The sequence below is a fragment of the Falco naumanni genome, chromosome 11 (genome assembly GCF_017639655.2).
Source record: "Falco naumanni isolate bFalNau1 chromosome 11, bFalNau1.pat, whole genome shotgun sequence".
NCBI lineage: Eukaryota > Metazoa > Chordata > Aves > Falconiformes > Falconidae > Falco > Falco naumanni.
In genome coordinates, this window is record NC_054064.1 from 25,532,973 (window position 1) to 25,548,588 (window position 15,616).

General features: G+C 41.4%; 1 protein-coding gene across 1 annotated transcript; it reads left to right on the forward strand.

Moving 5' to 3' along the window:
* The first annotated feature begins 475 nt into the window (after positions 1-475).
* Positions 476-14,911, forward strand: CMPK1 (cytidine/uridine monophosphate kinase 1). The gene is made up of 6 exons (XM_040610270.1): positions 476-714; positions 8,851-8,997; positions 10,088-10,240; positions 11,774-11,850; positions 11,933-12,029; positions 12,512-14,911. The coding sequence occupies exons 1-6, from the start codon at positions 640-642 to the stop codon at positions 12,551-12,553; spliced, it is 591 nt and encodes a 196-aa protein (XP_040466204.1). The 5' UTR covers positions 476-639; the 3' UTR covers positions 12,554-14,911.
* The last annotated feature ends 705 nt before the right edge of the window (positions 14,912-15,616 follow it).

Below are 15,616 nucleotides of genomic sequence, written 5' to 3' on the forward strand. Positions count from 1 at the left end.
GCCGGCGGCTTCAAAATAAACCGACACAACAGGGCCCGGTCATGCTAAAGCGTCGCTCCGGCCCCGGCCTTTCCCAGCCGGTGTCCCGCGGCGTGAGCCACCCACAGCGCTCGCGGCTCGGTCAGGGCCTGCACCCAGGCACAGGCCTGTGACAGCTGCCGGGGCTCGGTGCCCGGCCGGGGGGCGCGGCGGTCCCCTCAGGGGCAGCCCCCGCGGCAGCGGCACAGCCCGGCCGCCTCTCCCCGGTCCCGGCGGGCACGCTGTGCTCGGGGCCAGTGCCCGGAGGCCGGCGCAGGGCACGCTGCACACGGGGGCCGGGAGAAGGGCTCGCCGCAGGGCGGCTGGCAGCTCGGCGCACCGGAAAGCAGCCGCACTGCCGGGGCCCACTGCCGGCCCCGCGCGCACGTGCCAGCCCCGCCCCTCCCGGTCGGCGCGCGCCGCCGGGAACCCGGAAGCACTTTCCCTCGGCGGGGACAGCTCAGCAACGGGTGCGCGGCGGCTGCTGTGCCTCAGCCCTAACCCCCCCGCCCCAGCCCTGGCCTCGGTGCCCGCCGCTCCCCGCCCGCTCCACGGCCGCCCTCTGGCCGCCGCCCTGCCGCCGCTGTCCTGCTGCTGCTCCGCCGCCGCCTCCTTCTCCTCATGAAGCCTGTCGTCGTCTTCGTCCTCGGCGGGCCCGGGGCGGGCAAGGGGACGCAGTGCGCTCGCATCGTGGAGGTGAGGGCCGCGCACCCGCCGCCGGGGCGGGGGTGTACGGGACTACGCATCCCGGCGGGTGGCTTGGGGGTGCGGGACACTCAGGAGGTTGTAGACCCCCCCGGGAGTCCGTGCCTGCCCTTGGCGTGGTCGCCTTTGGGGCAGCCTGTCCCCACTCCCCGGGAGGGTCCCGCCGCGCAGCCCCTGCCAGGTGGCCTAGCCGGGGGCCGGCCTGTCCCCTTCTCCTGCCCCGCCGCCCTCCCCACCCACTCCCCCACCACCCCACCCCCCGCCACGGTCCCGCCCCGGGCTGTGGGACACCCGCCAGGGCTCGGCAGGGGGGCGGCAGCGCGGCGCTCCAGAGGCCCCGGCCAGCCTGGGCGGTGTGGCCGGTGTGGCGGCGGGGCCTGCACACGGTGGGGGCTGCGGGGTTGCCCGCCCCGGGCGGCCGGGTGTGTGGCCCGGGGAGGACGGCGACGGTGGTTTAGGGTGGATGGGAACGGGTTGGTCTCCAGTGTGTGGGCTCCAGGCCCGTGGCGGCTCAGGCCCGCTCCATAGGCGTAAGGGCTGGTAGTGTAGGGCGTTGGCTTTCTGAGCTGGTGCCACCTCTGTAAGTTGTGAAAGTCAAATGTTAAAAAACTGAACTAGAATTGTGTTCTGTGGCAGAACACGACAGAGGTCAAAGGATGGCCTGACCCCCTAGATGGTTCATCTTGGTCTCTCTTTTCAAAGAGCCCGAAACTGGCAGTAAACGTTAGGACTTTCTGCTAGAACATTGACATTTTCAGTTTTCCAAACACATTTTTACAGCCCTCTGCAATAGAATAAGTATCTAAGAAAGAACGGTGAAAGCTGCGTGGTGTAGTACTGTCCCTTTAGAAACCCAAAGAGGCAGGGATAATTGCAGTGTATCCAAGTGGTTGATTACAGCGGTAGTTAAGGATGAATACTTCCCGAGATGTATATGTAGGATTTGAAACAACTTTTCCCTGCCCCCTGCAATTTTATATATCTTTCTCATTGAAAGCCATGTAGGATCAAAGTTTATTCATACTTACACTGAAAGACGTGATTAAGAACTGTAGCAAAGCCCATCTTTCTAAAGCCATTGGTGGAAAAAAATCCCTGCCACTCCTGCCACAGGCACGTTCTGTGTATCGTCTATTCTGGTGGTGCCCTGGCAGTACTGTTACAGTTTATCCACGCTGCCATTATATCCTAGTTCTCTGTGTTGTATAACTAAGTTATGCGAATGTGGTCCAGACTGAAAAATGCAGTTATAACTTTAGTTCTGAAGGATTTTAACCTCAAATTACAGACTCTCATTCAAACCGGCTTATTCATTAAATTAAATTGTGGAATGAAAGGTTCATAGCGCTCATAAAGCCTTTTCGGTAAGGTCAAATTCTGCCCCTGGCACACAGCAAACAAATGAGCTTAAACTGTAGGGGAATCTTATAGGCTGTCATTAATGGCTTTCACCAAACCATTAATGTAGCCTCAGGGCTGAAGTATCTTGTATGGCTGCTGGCCTGTGTTTAGAAGTATAAATACCTTTGGCTTGATAGACTAATATAATTGGATGAAGACCACTTTGTTAGGAGTTCAAATGAGTCATTACTACTCAAATTGTATTTGCAGCTAAAAATGAAAGAAGAAAGTTAACTTTGCTTGTATAGTATGTATTTTCTTTTCTAAGCCCAGAAAGAGAAGTCCAAATATTAATAAATGTAAACTTGCTTTAATTCTGCTAATCCTGTTCACTGCATGGGAAGAAGTTTATTGAGGTCAGCGGGCTGACAGTAGAAAGCACTCGGACCTGCTGACTGCAATGGATGGCATTCCTGCTTGTTCAGACACCTCTGCAGGAGCTGTTGGCAAAACTTTGAGGGAGAGAGGGTCTGAGGTGGCTGAAGGGGGAGTTGGACTGATACGAGCCTGCTTGGAGATCTTTAGAAAAATGGGACGTGAACAGGGAAGTGTGGATGAAATGCAGCAGAGGTACTAGAGAGCAGCACCTTTTTAAGCAGGCATCTTTGGCCTGGCCCCTGGCAGCCCCCCAGAGAGCGCTGGTTGAATACAGGCTGTTGAATAGCCTGTGTGCAGTCAATGCAGCCTTTAAGCTGAAGGTGTATTTTTGTTTGGATTTTAAGTCCTGTTGGCAGCTTGCCACGGAGAAGGGGGGCTGTAACTGAGTAATAATAAACCTCATTCATCCTGTTGTAAATGGACTGAATAATATTGGTTTACATTTGGAATGAATCTGACCCAGTATCTTGCTGTAAATCTGAAGTTTATGCTGAACAGAAGGTCAGTGTAAGCTATAAATATTTCTTGGTTGCTATTCATACTAGATATTTGGGACAGAGCACATCACGTGTGGAAGAAGTCTCACTTTGCTGAGGTGAGATCTTGTATGATTTTAGCATTATATGATTTTCATTAAAAAAACCAAGGGTAGCTGTGTTTTATGGAGTAAGGAGGATATTATGTACTACCTGGGAATGATTTCTCGAAGTGGTGTTGTAATTGTTTTGCTGTCTATGGTTTACATTCCCAGAAAAGGGTGATGCCTATCACATGATGTAGGCAAAATACGTATTTGTTAAATGCTAGCCTAAATCATAACTGTTCAATATGTGTGTGTGCTGGAGTCCTTCCTTCTGGAGAAGGCATGTATTCATGCTAAGTTTGGACTAAAATGGAGACATTATTTGAGGGAAGAAGACAGAATAACAAGCGGAAATGGGTATTGACACAGTGTTCGAAAGGGAACAGCAGGTAAGAGATTAGGTTTCCTTATCTTCACAGATAAGGTTGGAGGAGACAACTGAACCAAGCTGGTTTTCTTCAGTACTGAGGGACAACTCCTGTATGTTCCACAAACTCACAGAATTCTCGCCGAAGTGCAAATGCAGGAGAACTGCTGCTCTGGACCAGTTCGTCCTATTTAGGAAAGGATAAAGCAGAATTCCCTCTAAAGTTCTTGCCCTTTCCCTTCCAGCTCTGCAGATTAATCCCTGAAACCTCCCACAGCTCTGTTAGCTGGAGCTTGCCATCATCTGGGACTGTTGCGTAGCTGTTGTGTGAGGCAGAATATTTGAGCAGGTAGCTGAATGATGTCATTTGAATGCAGGTTCTTGTAATAATCTTCATGGTTTCTACAGTGACTTCTGTGACTGTGATATTACGATGTGTGTGTAGGACAAAATGAATGGGTTGTATTGCTGACTTCTGAACTTTGCTTATAAAATGGTTATGGTAAAGTCAAGGAAAAAATGTTCTTCAAATCTGCACAAAATATGCTTTCATGTACTTAAATTTTAAATCCTACAACCTTTGCCTGAAATGCACCACCACCACAGCCCTGTTCTATATGTTTGTGGTTAAATCTAAACTTAATTCAGCAAGGTGGGATGCTGAGCCTTCTCCTTTTGTAAAAGCATAAATTAATATCCAAGTGGAAAAAGCTGTTAAGTTGCTTTGGGATATATGATAAGGAAATTTCCTAGGGTGAAGGAAACAATGCAAAGAAGAACTTATTGTATCAGAAACGCTCCTTTGAAAGCAGCAGTGGATTTTGGTTTTGCTGTCGTGTATTAATTGTCTTCTGGAAGTCTGCTGAGAGACAGCATTAACTTCCTTGAAATAAAAACATTTTTAAAATTGTTTGCTTTAAGCTCAATTTCTGAAATCTCTTTCAAGAGTGTCAAGTATTAGTATTCTGCTTAGCCTTATGTTCTCATAGTTGTTTTTTGGAATATAAGTGTATATTTCTGAACTTACTGTTTTAAAACATGATGAGTGATTGTTTAAATCTACCCCCTGAAGATTTATCTCTATATGCTTCCATTTTGCAGAACACTGGACAATGAAATTTGGACTTTCCCAAACATACTCAGTGCCTTTTATTGAGCTCAGTGTTCTTGAAGCCCTGGGGTGTTCTGTTTGCTCCCCACGTCCCTGGGGGCACTCTCTGTGGGATACCCTTGTGCATTCAGTTTTGTTAATGTGGCTTTTTGCTTGTTTTTCCTCCCCCAGAGGCAAGAACATGTTTCAAACTAAGAAAATGTCTTCAATTTTTTTTTTTTAATTGGAATAAGAAGACACAAGGTCTGTTACTGTTTGTAACTATAATAAACTATACAAACTATAGTTTGTACCCCAAAGTTCTAATTCGATGTGCTAATTGCCAATAGGACAGACAAAAGCTTTTTAGGTTATTAAAAAAACCCCAACAAACGCTGCAGGCTTTACATGGTTCTGTTTTTATTTTAACTAGTTCTTGAATTATGTATACAGCAAATTTCAGTTGTTTATTAATGTTGCCCAAGATATGACAGGTCAGAACTAGGGCAATAAAAGTGTGTTTTATTTGTTTAGATCTTAAGCCCTGTGACTTTCATTTTCAGAGTAACAATGATAAGCCAAGATAGGAGTCAAGGTCAAAGTAGTAATTTGTATTTCTCTTGCTTTTTCTTGGCTTCTGCTTACTTAAGGAAGTCTCAAGCTGTGTGTTTAGCGGAGAGATGTGTTGTTGGACCACACGGGGCTGAATCAGAAATAAACCTTGTGCCCCTCAAAAGCCGGCTGTGTAAGGCGTCCCAGCAGCAGCTGCTGCCTGCTGCTGATCCTTTCTTACTGCCTTGAGAAGATTGTTAGGGTAGACTCCACCTTACTCAAGTGTGACACAGATATGACTCATGTGTTTTAGTTGTATTAATCTATTTATTGTATTTACTGAAAACAAACCATGTTCTGTCTGTGGAGTGGAAGCTGCAAATCCTGGCTGACAGAAGGAAGCTACGAGTGGCTGTAGGACAGGGGAGAGAAGGGCACCCCAGGGAGGCTGCAGGCTTGGGTTGTAATTTGGAGATGTGGAACATACAGCTTGCATGTCCCAGATTGTCCTGCTGAATGGGGGCTGATTTACCCGGCCAGCGAGCAATGTTTTGCTTTGCTCTATTCAGTCCTGCTAAGTGCTGTTCTGAGAAACACCTTTACGGTGGGACTGATGGAAACTTGAGCTTGCCTTGCCACGTCACTGGGATTATTTTTTTTGTAGGTTTTCTTGAAAGCAAAGGAGGAAGCTGTCTACAGTGGTACCGAAGACAGCTGATTTTTACCTTTTTCGTTCACAGTTAATTTTTGCAAGAAACTTGGATTATGGTTCTCCAAATATAAAAATAGTTACTAAAATAATGAGAACTTGTGTAATAGCAATTTACCAATTTAATCTTTTTTTTCTTCTTATAGAACGTCACACCAGTCTGCTAGCATAGCAGAAAACAGTACCTCTGAAATAAGTTTTAGAATAGTTAATTCTATTTTCTTCTGTGTAATTTAAAAATACGTCCAGATTTTAGGTGCTTGGCATCAATTATTTGGGAATCTTTTCTTTAACCTAGTTTCTATTTCAGGTCTTCCTTTCGGTCTGATATTCTGAATCTAGCATATATCGTCCTTTGAGAACTGGTGAAACTGCTTTTTCATTGTTTGGCAGCCACTGCCCTGCTCCCTTTCTGATTTTGGAGGAGAAGAATTAGGCAGTAGTTGCAGCAAGTCTTGTTCTGGGGATTGCATCAAGATGTACTTGGCACTGCTGGAAAGTCATGCTGGCACAATGCAGACCTTGGCAAGGCGTGAGAGTGTTTTTCCCCTTTTTTTCGTGCAGTTACATCACAGTCTTTTTAGTGAGTTCTTGAAGATGTGATTTGCTGCAATTCAGGACACTTGCTGAGGGTTTATCTTGCCTGAGATGAAAGAAATCTTCCTGCCCTGTACGCATTGATTAAAACTGGCAAGAGTAGTGTGAACGCTGCATCTCTGAAGCCTTCGGTGTATGGAGCAGCAGCCAGGCCTTTCTCTGTGCTTGTTTGCATTGTTTAAACTGACATGTTTTCTTTGGCTCTTGACTCAGTACAGTTAACAAATAGATGTTTTTGCCCCTGAAGGAGAGGTTTGTTTTTCTTATTGCCTGGTTAATCCATTCTGAAGGTTACTGTAGAATACAATTTACTATTATCTAAAACAAGTCTATTTATACAACAGCACTTTAAAACACTTCTTTTACTTTTCTGCTCAGCTGTTAAAAAGTATTGTAGTTTGCTGTTGCAAAAGACCAAGAATTCCAAAAATTGTCTGACTCCATTTAGTTTTCATGCATGAAAAGGGAAATGCCAAGGAAAATTAAATGGTTTAGTAATCCTCTAAAACCGAAGGGATTATATTTTCCTCCTGTTTTCTCCTTTGTAGAAAGTTGATGTTAAAAATATCATCATTCTTTAACTTTAGCAAGAACTACTACATGTTAATTTAGGGTTTAGCAGAGTAAGGTTTCTTGCTTATAAGGAAAGATTTATTCTGGTGTACAGCTTCTGTAGTTCATAGTTAATATTTAGATTTGCAATTAAATAGGCATATCCAAATGCAATGCACATTAAAGCAGGAGTACAGTGAGCTTATAGAGGATGTCTGTGGAGCTTTTTCTTCACAGTTATTTAGAGCAAGATCTTGCTTCCATTTTTTTTGCCAGCTGTGTAGACTTTTGGAGATTTAGGTAATTATATCCCTTCTTAAATTATGACTATGGCAGAACTAACTTTCCACGCTTTTGTGGGTGAAATTGGAAAGCAACTGAAATGGTTTTAAAGTCATTTAGTGGCTTGTGTAATATATCTGTTGTACTTAGTCCAGTAGCCAAGTTTTTAAATCCCGAGTTCACAGACTTAAAAAGTGTGCAGTCACATTGTTATGCTGCTCAGACACCTTTTTTAAAATTTGTTTTGGGTGTTGCTGTAACCAAGCTGATAACCTTGAAGTTTTTTGCTGCTGCCTTTGTTTTGTTTAAAAACTTTAGGATGAGTATGTATAGGTATACTCTGTTTTGGATGTATAGCTAGCTTAGGTAATAACTGAAGAGTTGTTTTTATGCCTATATTTGCATAGTACGTTTGGTTAGTTTTCTTGTGGTGTTAAATGAGCTGAGAAAATGGTTGTTTTGTGCTCTAAAGTCTCCATTACAGCAATGCATTTCTCTTTGGTCATAGTGTATTTGTATGTTTGCACTAGTTGTCTATTTATGATGGTAAATGCCTGAGAAATTCAAGTGTAATACGTACTTTTCATAGGGATTTTGCGTTAGCAACTTTTTTTAGGTGTAGGTTGAGGTGAAGGAAGAGAGTAATAGTGTTTGCTGTTTTCCTGCGTACTGATATCTAATTGATAGATTTGGCTGATAGATTTGGCCCTGATCTCTCTTTTTTGTTTACTGTACGTGGCGTGACATAGGGTGGCACCAGTGTAACTGTTTACCTTCATCTGCCACATCATCCTTAGGAGAAGGCACCAGCCTCGCCCGAGGGCTGCCCTCCAAGTTGTCACGCTCATCCCAAGGAAGGAGGTCGCAGGGGCAGGCATGCAGGGCTGGGTTTGGAGGAATGCATGTGTAGGACTGTTTGTGTAGCTGCAGTGTTAGACACAGAGTTATAAATTATTTGACTGAGATAGAGCAGGAAGTTTGTGCCAGAACTGCAACAGGAACGTAGAATTTCTGGCTTGTGCTGTACTTGAAACAGTCCTCCAGCTCCAAAGGACCTGGAATCACTTTGTGTGCTTTTCTTTAACCAGGTAATTAGATAAAATTACAAACCTATTGTGTAAACATAGCAAGGAAAGGCGCTATCTCAACTTCTTCACTTTGTAAATCAAGACTTGGTAGCTGATAACCACTTACAGTTTTTAAGTAGTTGAACTGTTAGGGTGGAATATAGTTTGTATCAAATTTGGTGGTTGTTAAACACCTCATTGCACAGTGTAACTTATTAGGAAGTGCCTTGGGGACTTTGAGATGGTCTCGTTTCCAAACATGACAAAATTGTCTTTGAAAACAGTACACGAATATCTGACCAAAACCCCATTGAGCATTTTACCCAGGACACTGTACTGCTGTGCTTTCTGTGTATACAGAGTATGCTGCGTTGTCAAGAGTTTGCACTGAAGACTGAATAGATTCATCATCAGCAAGATGCTATTCCCTGCATTTTTATGTTGTAATGTGAAGATAAATGTGGTTGACACTGTTACTGTTGACTGATGTTAATTTTGCACGTGTACTAATTCATGGGAATCTATGCCTGTTTGTTCTGTATGTTTCAGAAATACGGGTACACGCACCTTTCTGCTGGTGACCTCCTTCGGGATGAACGAAAAAGGCCAGGCTCGCAGTATGGAGAACTCATTGAGAACTACATTAAGGAAGGGGAAATTGTACCAGTTGAAATAACAATCAGCTTGCTGAAGAGGGTAAGGAGCGAGCTGTTTCCTTGCTGGTTCACTCTTGCAGACTAAGTGACAAAGCAGTGGCTGCGTTCGGGACGAATTGCCCTTCCTTCAGTATGACTCTTATGACATGGCAGACACGTAGGTGTGTGCACTGTGTACTGAACTTCTCTTGGCAATTACTCATGTTTTTCTGGCTGGTTGGTGGACAGTAGGTGATGGCCTCTGATACCTGGGGATCTGTGAGAATGGGGGTTTTATGTATTTATTTATTTATTCAGTAGCTGTAGGGAATCGGTGAAACTCTCTGTTTCTTATTTCCCTTAACTAGCTTTTGGACGTCTTGATAAGCTCAGTCATATTTGACCGGAGGGTAGGGGCCTTAAAGGCACTAAGTTTCTGTAAGTTTTATCAAAGCAGATAGCCAGGTGAAGAAGTGCACCTGCTAATGTTCCTGTGGAAGGAAATGCACTGGCCTTCATTAGATGTTCAGGAAAACAACCACAGTATCTCCTTTAAGACAGAAAAGGTTTCTGTTGCTCATGGCACTAAATTTATCTGGCATTTTTCTGTTAGAATTAACTCTAGATCAGGGATGTTTTAACATCTTACTGTGTAACAGCGCTTTCCAGTATCCTGTAGAAAATCAACTTTAAAGCTGGGATTGTGAGTCACGAGACTTTGAGCTTTATGAAACACTGATTTCAGTTTGAAAGAAGGCTATATTGGTGCGTCGGTGAAGGAATTAGCATACACTGAAGGTGAATGGTATCCTGGAGTGCATTAGCAGGAGCGTGGCCAGCAGATTGAGGGAGGTTATCCTCCCACTCTGCTCTGCCCTGGTGAGGCTGCACCTGGAGTGCTGTGCTGGGCTCCCCAGGTCAAGAGAGACAGACTCTAGATGAACCTGCTTTAGCAGGGGATTGGATCTCCGGAGATCCCTTCCAACCCTGACCATTCTGTGATTCTGAGAGACAAAATTACATCTTGTAAAATTGCATAATCCCAAGATAAATGCTTCTCAACTTAGCATGTCAACTTGTTGGGGTTAATTTAATAAGTAGATAAATGGTTGTATGTGCAGGAGATCATGAATTGAATTCTCTTTTATCAGGCTATGGATCAAACAATGGCTGCCAATTCCCAGAAGAACAAGTTCTTGATTGATGGATTTCCCAGGAATGAAGATAATCTTCAAGGCTGGAATAAGACTATGGATGGAAAGGCGGATGTTTCTTTTGTTCTGTTTTTTGATTGTGACAATGAGGTAACAAAGTGTGTTATTCTGTAATTTCCTTTCTTGCTATTTTGTGAGAATCATTCAAGAAGAACAATGAAACTGGTAGGCAGTGAATGGACTAGTGTAAGAGTAGAAGAAAAACTTCGCCCATGAATTTCAAGGATTTTCTCGCAACCTGTTTTTGCAGGTGAAAAACTGCATGTTTTTGAAATAGCAGGCAGCTACTTGCCCTTGGGTATAATCATGTAGAAATAAATGATATTGAAGAAGTACTTCAGGCAATTGCATTTATAAGGAAAATTTATAAAAACTTTAAATACATTCTAGAAAATTATTTGGTTAATTTTCAGAAAATGTTACTCTGTTTACTCTTAGTAACTGTTGTTTAGTCCAAAATGAACTTGATAGCAATGTCTGCTTTAATTCTAAAGTGCTGGCAGCAGCAGTCTTTATTTTCATAGTTGTGAGCTGTGCTATAGGATAGCCAGTAATTAACGTTTTATTTGGCAAGCCATTAGATTACAAGGGCATTTTGACAGTGATACATTGCATTCATTTAACAAGTGCGATGATATGCTGTCTTTTTAGTATGTCAGTGCCCTTGAAGCATAAAAACTGAGAATCCCAGCACCTTAAGCTGACTTTCTTCCTTTTACTGTTTTTCCCAATTCTGTAAGAGGTTTTTTAACCTTTTTTTTTTTTTAAACTTAATTGCCATTATCTTTTATGCTCAAAGAGCAAGCGAGGTGGATTTTTTTCTATTTAAAAACTTAAATAAAATTTAATTTTTTTCACTTGGTGGGGTGTTAATTTTGGGTTTCTAATTTTTTACTAGATCTACAAATAGACAAATGCCTACAAGATTTTCTGGATTTTTAAATATTTTTTTTTTTATTATGGGTGTACTTTGTAGGAAAAAATTGTTAACTGTTGTCCTCTTGCACAAGTAGGGTAAATGTATTCATGAAGTGTACATGGATCAGTGTTCCTTACTTTAGGTTTTAAAACTTAGTTCATTGGGTAGCTTTTAACTATGGTTAGTTCTTCAGTTTTTACTTAAATTTTGATTTTTAAGTCTGTTATAGCAACGTCAAGTAAGAACACTTTAACTTACAATAACTTAGTACATAGCCTTAAAAAATTCTTCAGAGAACATAGAGTGACTTTCCTTCAGTGCAGGCATATGTTAGTAGCCTAATTTGACATGCTGCTTTTCAGAAAGTCTGAACACACCTTGAAAATCGGGTAATTTTCTTCTTTAAATGTCTCAAGTTGGAGAGACCCAGTCGAACTACAGAGCTTGACGTTGCTTTTACTTCCACTGACCTCAATCCCATTTGAAGAGCCCAAATTTCTATAAACTGATGAACTGTAAAGCTATCATCCTTTTTCTCTGGACGAATCTAGCTTTCCATGTGAATTCTGGTTACATCCGCCATATCTGGACAGTATTTTGTGCGTCGGGCCTATTTAGGTTTTCAGGATTTTTGTTTTGTTCCTGCTTTCAAGATAGCACCTTGTGTTCTTGGTTGTGATCATCCTTTTCATGTTTTTTTGTAGATATGTATTGACCGCTGTCTTGAAAGAGGCAAGAGCAGTGGTAGAAGTGATGATAATCGGGAGAGTCTGGAAAAGAGGTACTATCTTCAAAACTTTTCAGTTCCCTTCTGTTTATATTTTACTATGTAATGCTTTTTTTCCCCCTGTGCTTTCTCCTAGAATTCATACATATCTCCAGTCTACTAAGCCTATAATAGATTTGTATGAGAGAATGGGAAAAGTCAGAAAAGTGGATGCCTCTAAATCTGTTGATGAAGTAAGTATATAAGCCAAAAAAGCCATAAGGATGACAGTGGCAGGGTACATATTTTTGGCATTTTTCCGAGATGTGTGTGTATGTGGTTAGTGTGCTAATTAAGTACTGATGTGTATTACTGAGGGAGGTTGTGGAACTGTCATTTTGACTCTTGAAGAACTGATTAAGATGTGAATAACTTTAAGAAATCAGTTAGTTCTGCTTGAACATGAGCTGGACTAAACAAATTTTCAATGTTTCTGTGTTTTAGTGTCTTGTCTCTTTCACTTTCATGAGCTTTTGCTTTTCTGAAGTAGTATTGCTACTCTGTCTCAGTTTCCTGGAACTGATGCCAGTTTCACTAATAATGAGTTTCTGTGAATGTTCTAAGACAAATCTACATGTTTTAAAAAATACTGTCAATTATTGTGTGTGCTGGCTTAACTTGAACTACCTGTTTGACTAACACTTAATGAAATTAATATTCTTCTCTCTCTTTTCAGGTTTTTGAAAAAGTTGTACAAATTTTTGACAAAGAAGGCTAATTCCCGTCTTGAAAGTTCGTTTAAACCTGTGCTTGAATCTTGCTTGAATAGCTGCTACTGCAGTCCACTCTTTGTAATTGTTTTAAAAGATTTTTTTAAAATTGTTTTTCACATATCTAATGATGATTGGAAAAGCAGTTAATTACAAATGGATCTGTTTTTTAAATAGGAAATCATTTCTTTGTGGGTATGGTACACAAATTTCAGAGTTCTCCATTAGTACAAGTTCAGTTATTCACATGGCAAAGTCACAGTTAAAACATCTCTCTGAAGAGACTATTTATTGTGTCACAGTTCTGTGCCTGTTGTGGGCAGCCCTTCTTATTCCTTATTGCCATATAATTTTTTTTTATTATTATTTAAAGGATCAACTGAACAGCATTAAGCAATGAGAGACCCATGTGCCCTTGTTTGTTTTTTGGATGCCTGGACCAAATTTAGCAGATATTTTTTCAGAGTATAATTTTGTCACAAAGTTCCCTGTTATCCCCAAACCTGAATTCTGTAATTCAAACTCCCGTTAGTATGAGAATCTGTTTTAGCAGTTCTCGCAGAATTATTTAATATGCTGTTCAGCAATAGACATACAAAGTACTTTATGGAAAGTGGTGCTTTCTTATGACTCTGGATGTAAACTGTCTTGTAAGTTCTTGAGTACCTGGATGACATGGCTCTGGGCTTTACCTTGTCTTCATTTGCAAAAGGTTAAGAATATAATTTCAAAGTCAGGTCAGTATTTCCATTCTCACTTCTTTTAAATGGTAGTTATATTCTTAATTACAGCATGATCTTCACAAGGTGGCAAAACTCCTAAATAGTGTACAATAAGAAAAATCTAAGAGTTCTGTCTTTTCTAAGAATTGGAAGGGATTTTCTGTATTATTATTATTATTATTGTTATTATTGAAATACTGTGTTACTGAATGCTTTAAGATTTGTTACCTGGGGAAATATTTTTATGGTTAAACTAGTGGATTTGTTTCCCTAAAATTGTATCATTTTAATAACTGTTTGAAAATATTGTAAATTATTGCACTTCTGTTATGATGTTAGCTGACAGGGAGATACCTGCAGGAAAAAAGTTCTGTTCTGTTAAACAAATTGGGCCCTGCTTTATCATGTTCTCTTGAATTAGCCAAGTATAGTCAGCAGCAGTAGTTGGGATAAGCAAATAACTGGTTGAAACAAACTGGTTTAAATGTTTGCACAGATGTGGTGTAATTCTGCCTTTTGTTTAAAGTAACCTTTTCTCTCCCTATATAGTATGCATAGGTCGGTGGGGGCCCAGCCATGCATTCCTTGCATGCCCTAAGCCTTCGCTGAAGAAGGCTCCAGAAGGCTTGAAGATGAGTCTTTTAACTAATTTTAGTGATAGAGTGGTTCTTCCTACATTAACTGACACTGTAATTGGTTTGTGATATGCTAATAGGTATTGCAAATTACAGGGAATTGCAATTTGGAAATCTTGGGGTTCAGCTTTTCTTTATTGATGGCTTTCTCTCTTTAGGAAAAGCTTTAAATTAAGCCTAGCATCTAATTAGAGTCAGATGTGTTGGTCCTCATCCTGCAATCTGATCTGCGCAGGCAGATTTGTATTTGCATGTATCTTCATCTCGCTGAGGCTCTTGAGGCTGCTGGACTGGGGAAGAGACGAGTACAGAAACAAGGGGTAAACTACAGTATCTTTTCCAGTGTGGTAGGAGTTCAAGCAATGGACCGAGTACAAATAGCTGTTTACTACTGCAGAATATATGGACCATGACTACTTTTGTGAGTGTGGTAGGCTAATGCTTCTGCTTTACCAATCTCCCCTTTAAAAAAAACAAGAAATCATGGAATTTAATTCTTATTGTACAAGTATGCTGACATAGGATAGGATCCAGTGAAACTGCATGTTTTGATATGAAGGTTAGAATCAGGGTTTTTCCCAAAAGGGCTTCAAACAGGATTATTTAATCTAATTAGAGAGATTCAATTATCTTTTGTTTTTAAGTTACTGGTTTTTACAAGTTCTGTTCAGAATGGAGTATCTGTTTTCTCTCGTGATATACTTTCCCGTGTATTTAAGTGCTGAAACAAAGAGAAAAAAAAAAACATTTTGAAGCAAGTTTTTAGAAAAAACCCAGTGTTTTGGCAATACTGAATTTGGAGTGGATTGTAATGTGTCTGTGCAAAGACTATAGATTTTTTTTGTCATTTTATTTATTGAAGATGCCATTAAATGTGTTACCGGTTCTTTCAAGTTGGACTTCTGATTGAAATAAAGATTAAAGGTGATATGCCAATGTGTTGTCTATTTAGCAGCAAAACTGTACAAAGAATTTGAGGAGATCCAATAAACTTTGTTTTGTGGCTTAATATGAGTGCTTGGCTTGCAGTTATCTGTCACAGGATATTTTTCATATCTATATAAAGTGTGTATTTCTTAGTGTAGATAGCTTGTGTGGCCGCATACACACAGGTATGTGTATAAAAGTTCAGTTTTCACCATCAAAACTGAAGTCCTGAAGACCCTGTTAGGCACAGGATAAGATCTCAGGCAAATGCCTGTGGGACTGGGACCTTTTCTCGATTATATAGGTTTATCAAATTATTCTAGTCATACAGTTGTGTGGTGACAATTAATTTGGCACATCTGTGAAGGAAAGTGGACTAGGAAATGCAAACCTATTGTGCAGCTGCTGTTGGAGATGCTTTTTGTCTTAATTTCTCATGCTTCCTTGCTCAGTCACCAGCTGATTTCCTGAATCTCGTTCTGCTGCGTTGCAGCATGTGCCTATGTGCTGTGCTCCAGACTGTGTCCTTAAAGGAGATTGGCACACATAAGACTCTTTATAATACAAACAGAGGTTGCCAGGCTTTTTTTTTTTTTTTTAAGTAAGACTTCACATTTCGTGTAAAGGTTTGTCCCAAAATGGGCTGTTTAATTCATGTGCAGGTTTCCAGTAAACAGCATGTTTAACTTGGAACCTTACTCTAAAAAAAGATTTGCAGAGCTGGCCTGCAAGGGCTGGGGGAAGCAGGGGGTTTTCCAACAGCGGTAGGTATCTTTCTGCTGGTAAA

What these genes read in the sequence shown, in the direction of transcription:
- CMPK1 (XM_040610270.1), top strand. Translation starts at nt 640, where the DNA reads ATGAAGCCTGTCGTCGTCTTCGTCCTCGGCGGGCCCGGGGCGGGCAAG. An exon ending in CAATCAGCTTGCTGAAGAGG is followed by an intron (nt 8,998 to 10,087) that starts GTAAGGAGCGAG and finishes CTCTTTTATCAG; the next exon opens with GCTATGGATCAAACAATGGC. An exon ending in TTTTTGATTGTGACAATGAG is followed by an intron (nt 10,241 to 11,773) that starts GTAACAAAGTGT and finishes GTTTTTTTGTAG; the next exon opens with ATATGTATTGACCGCTGTCT.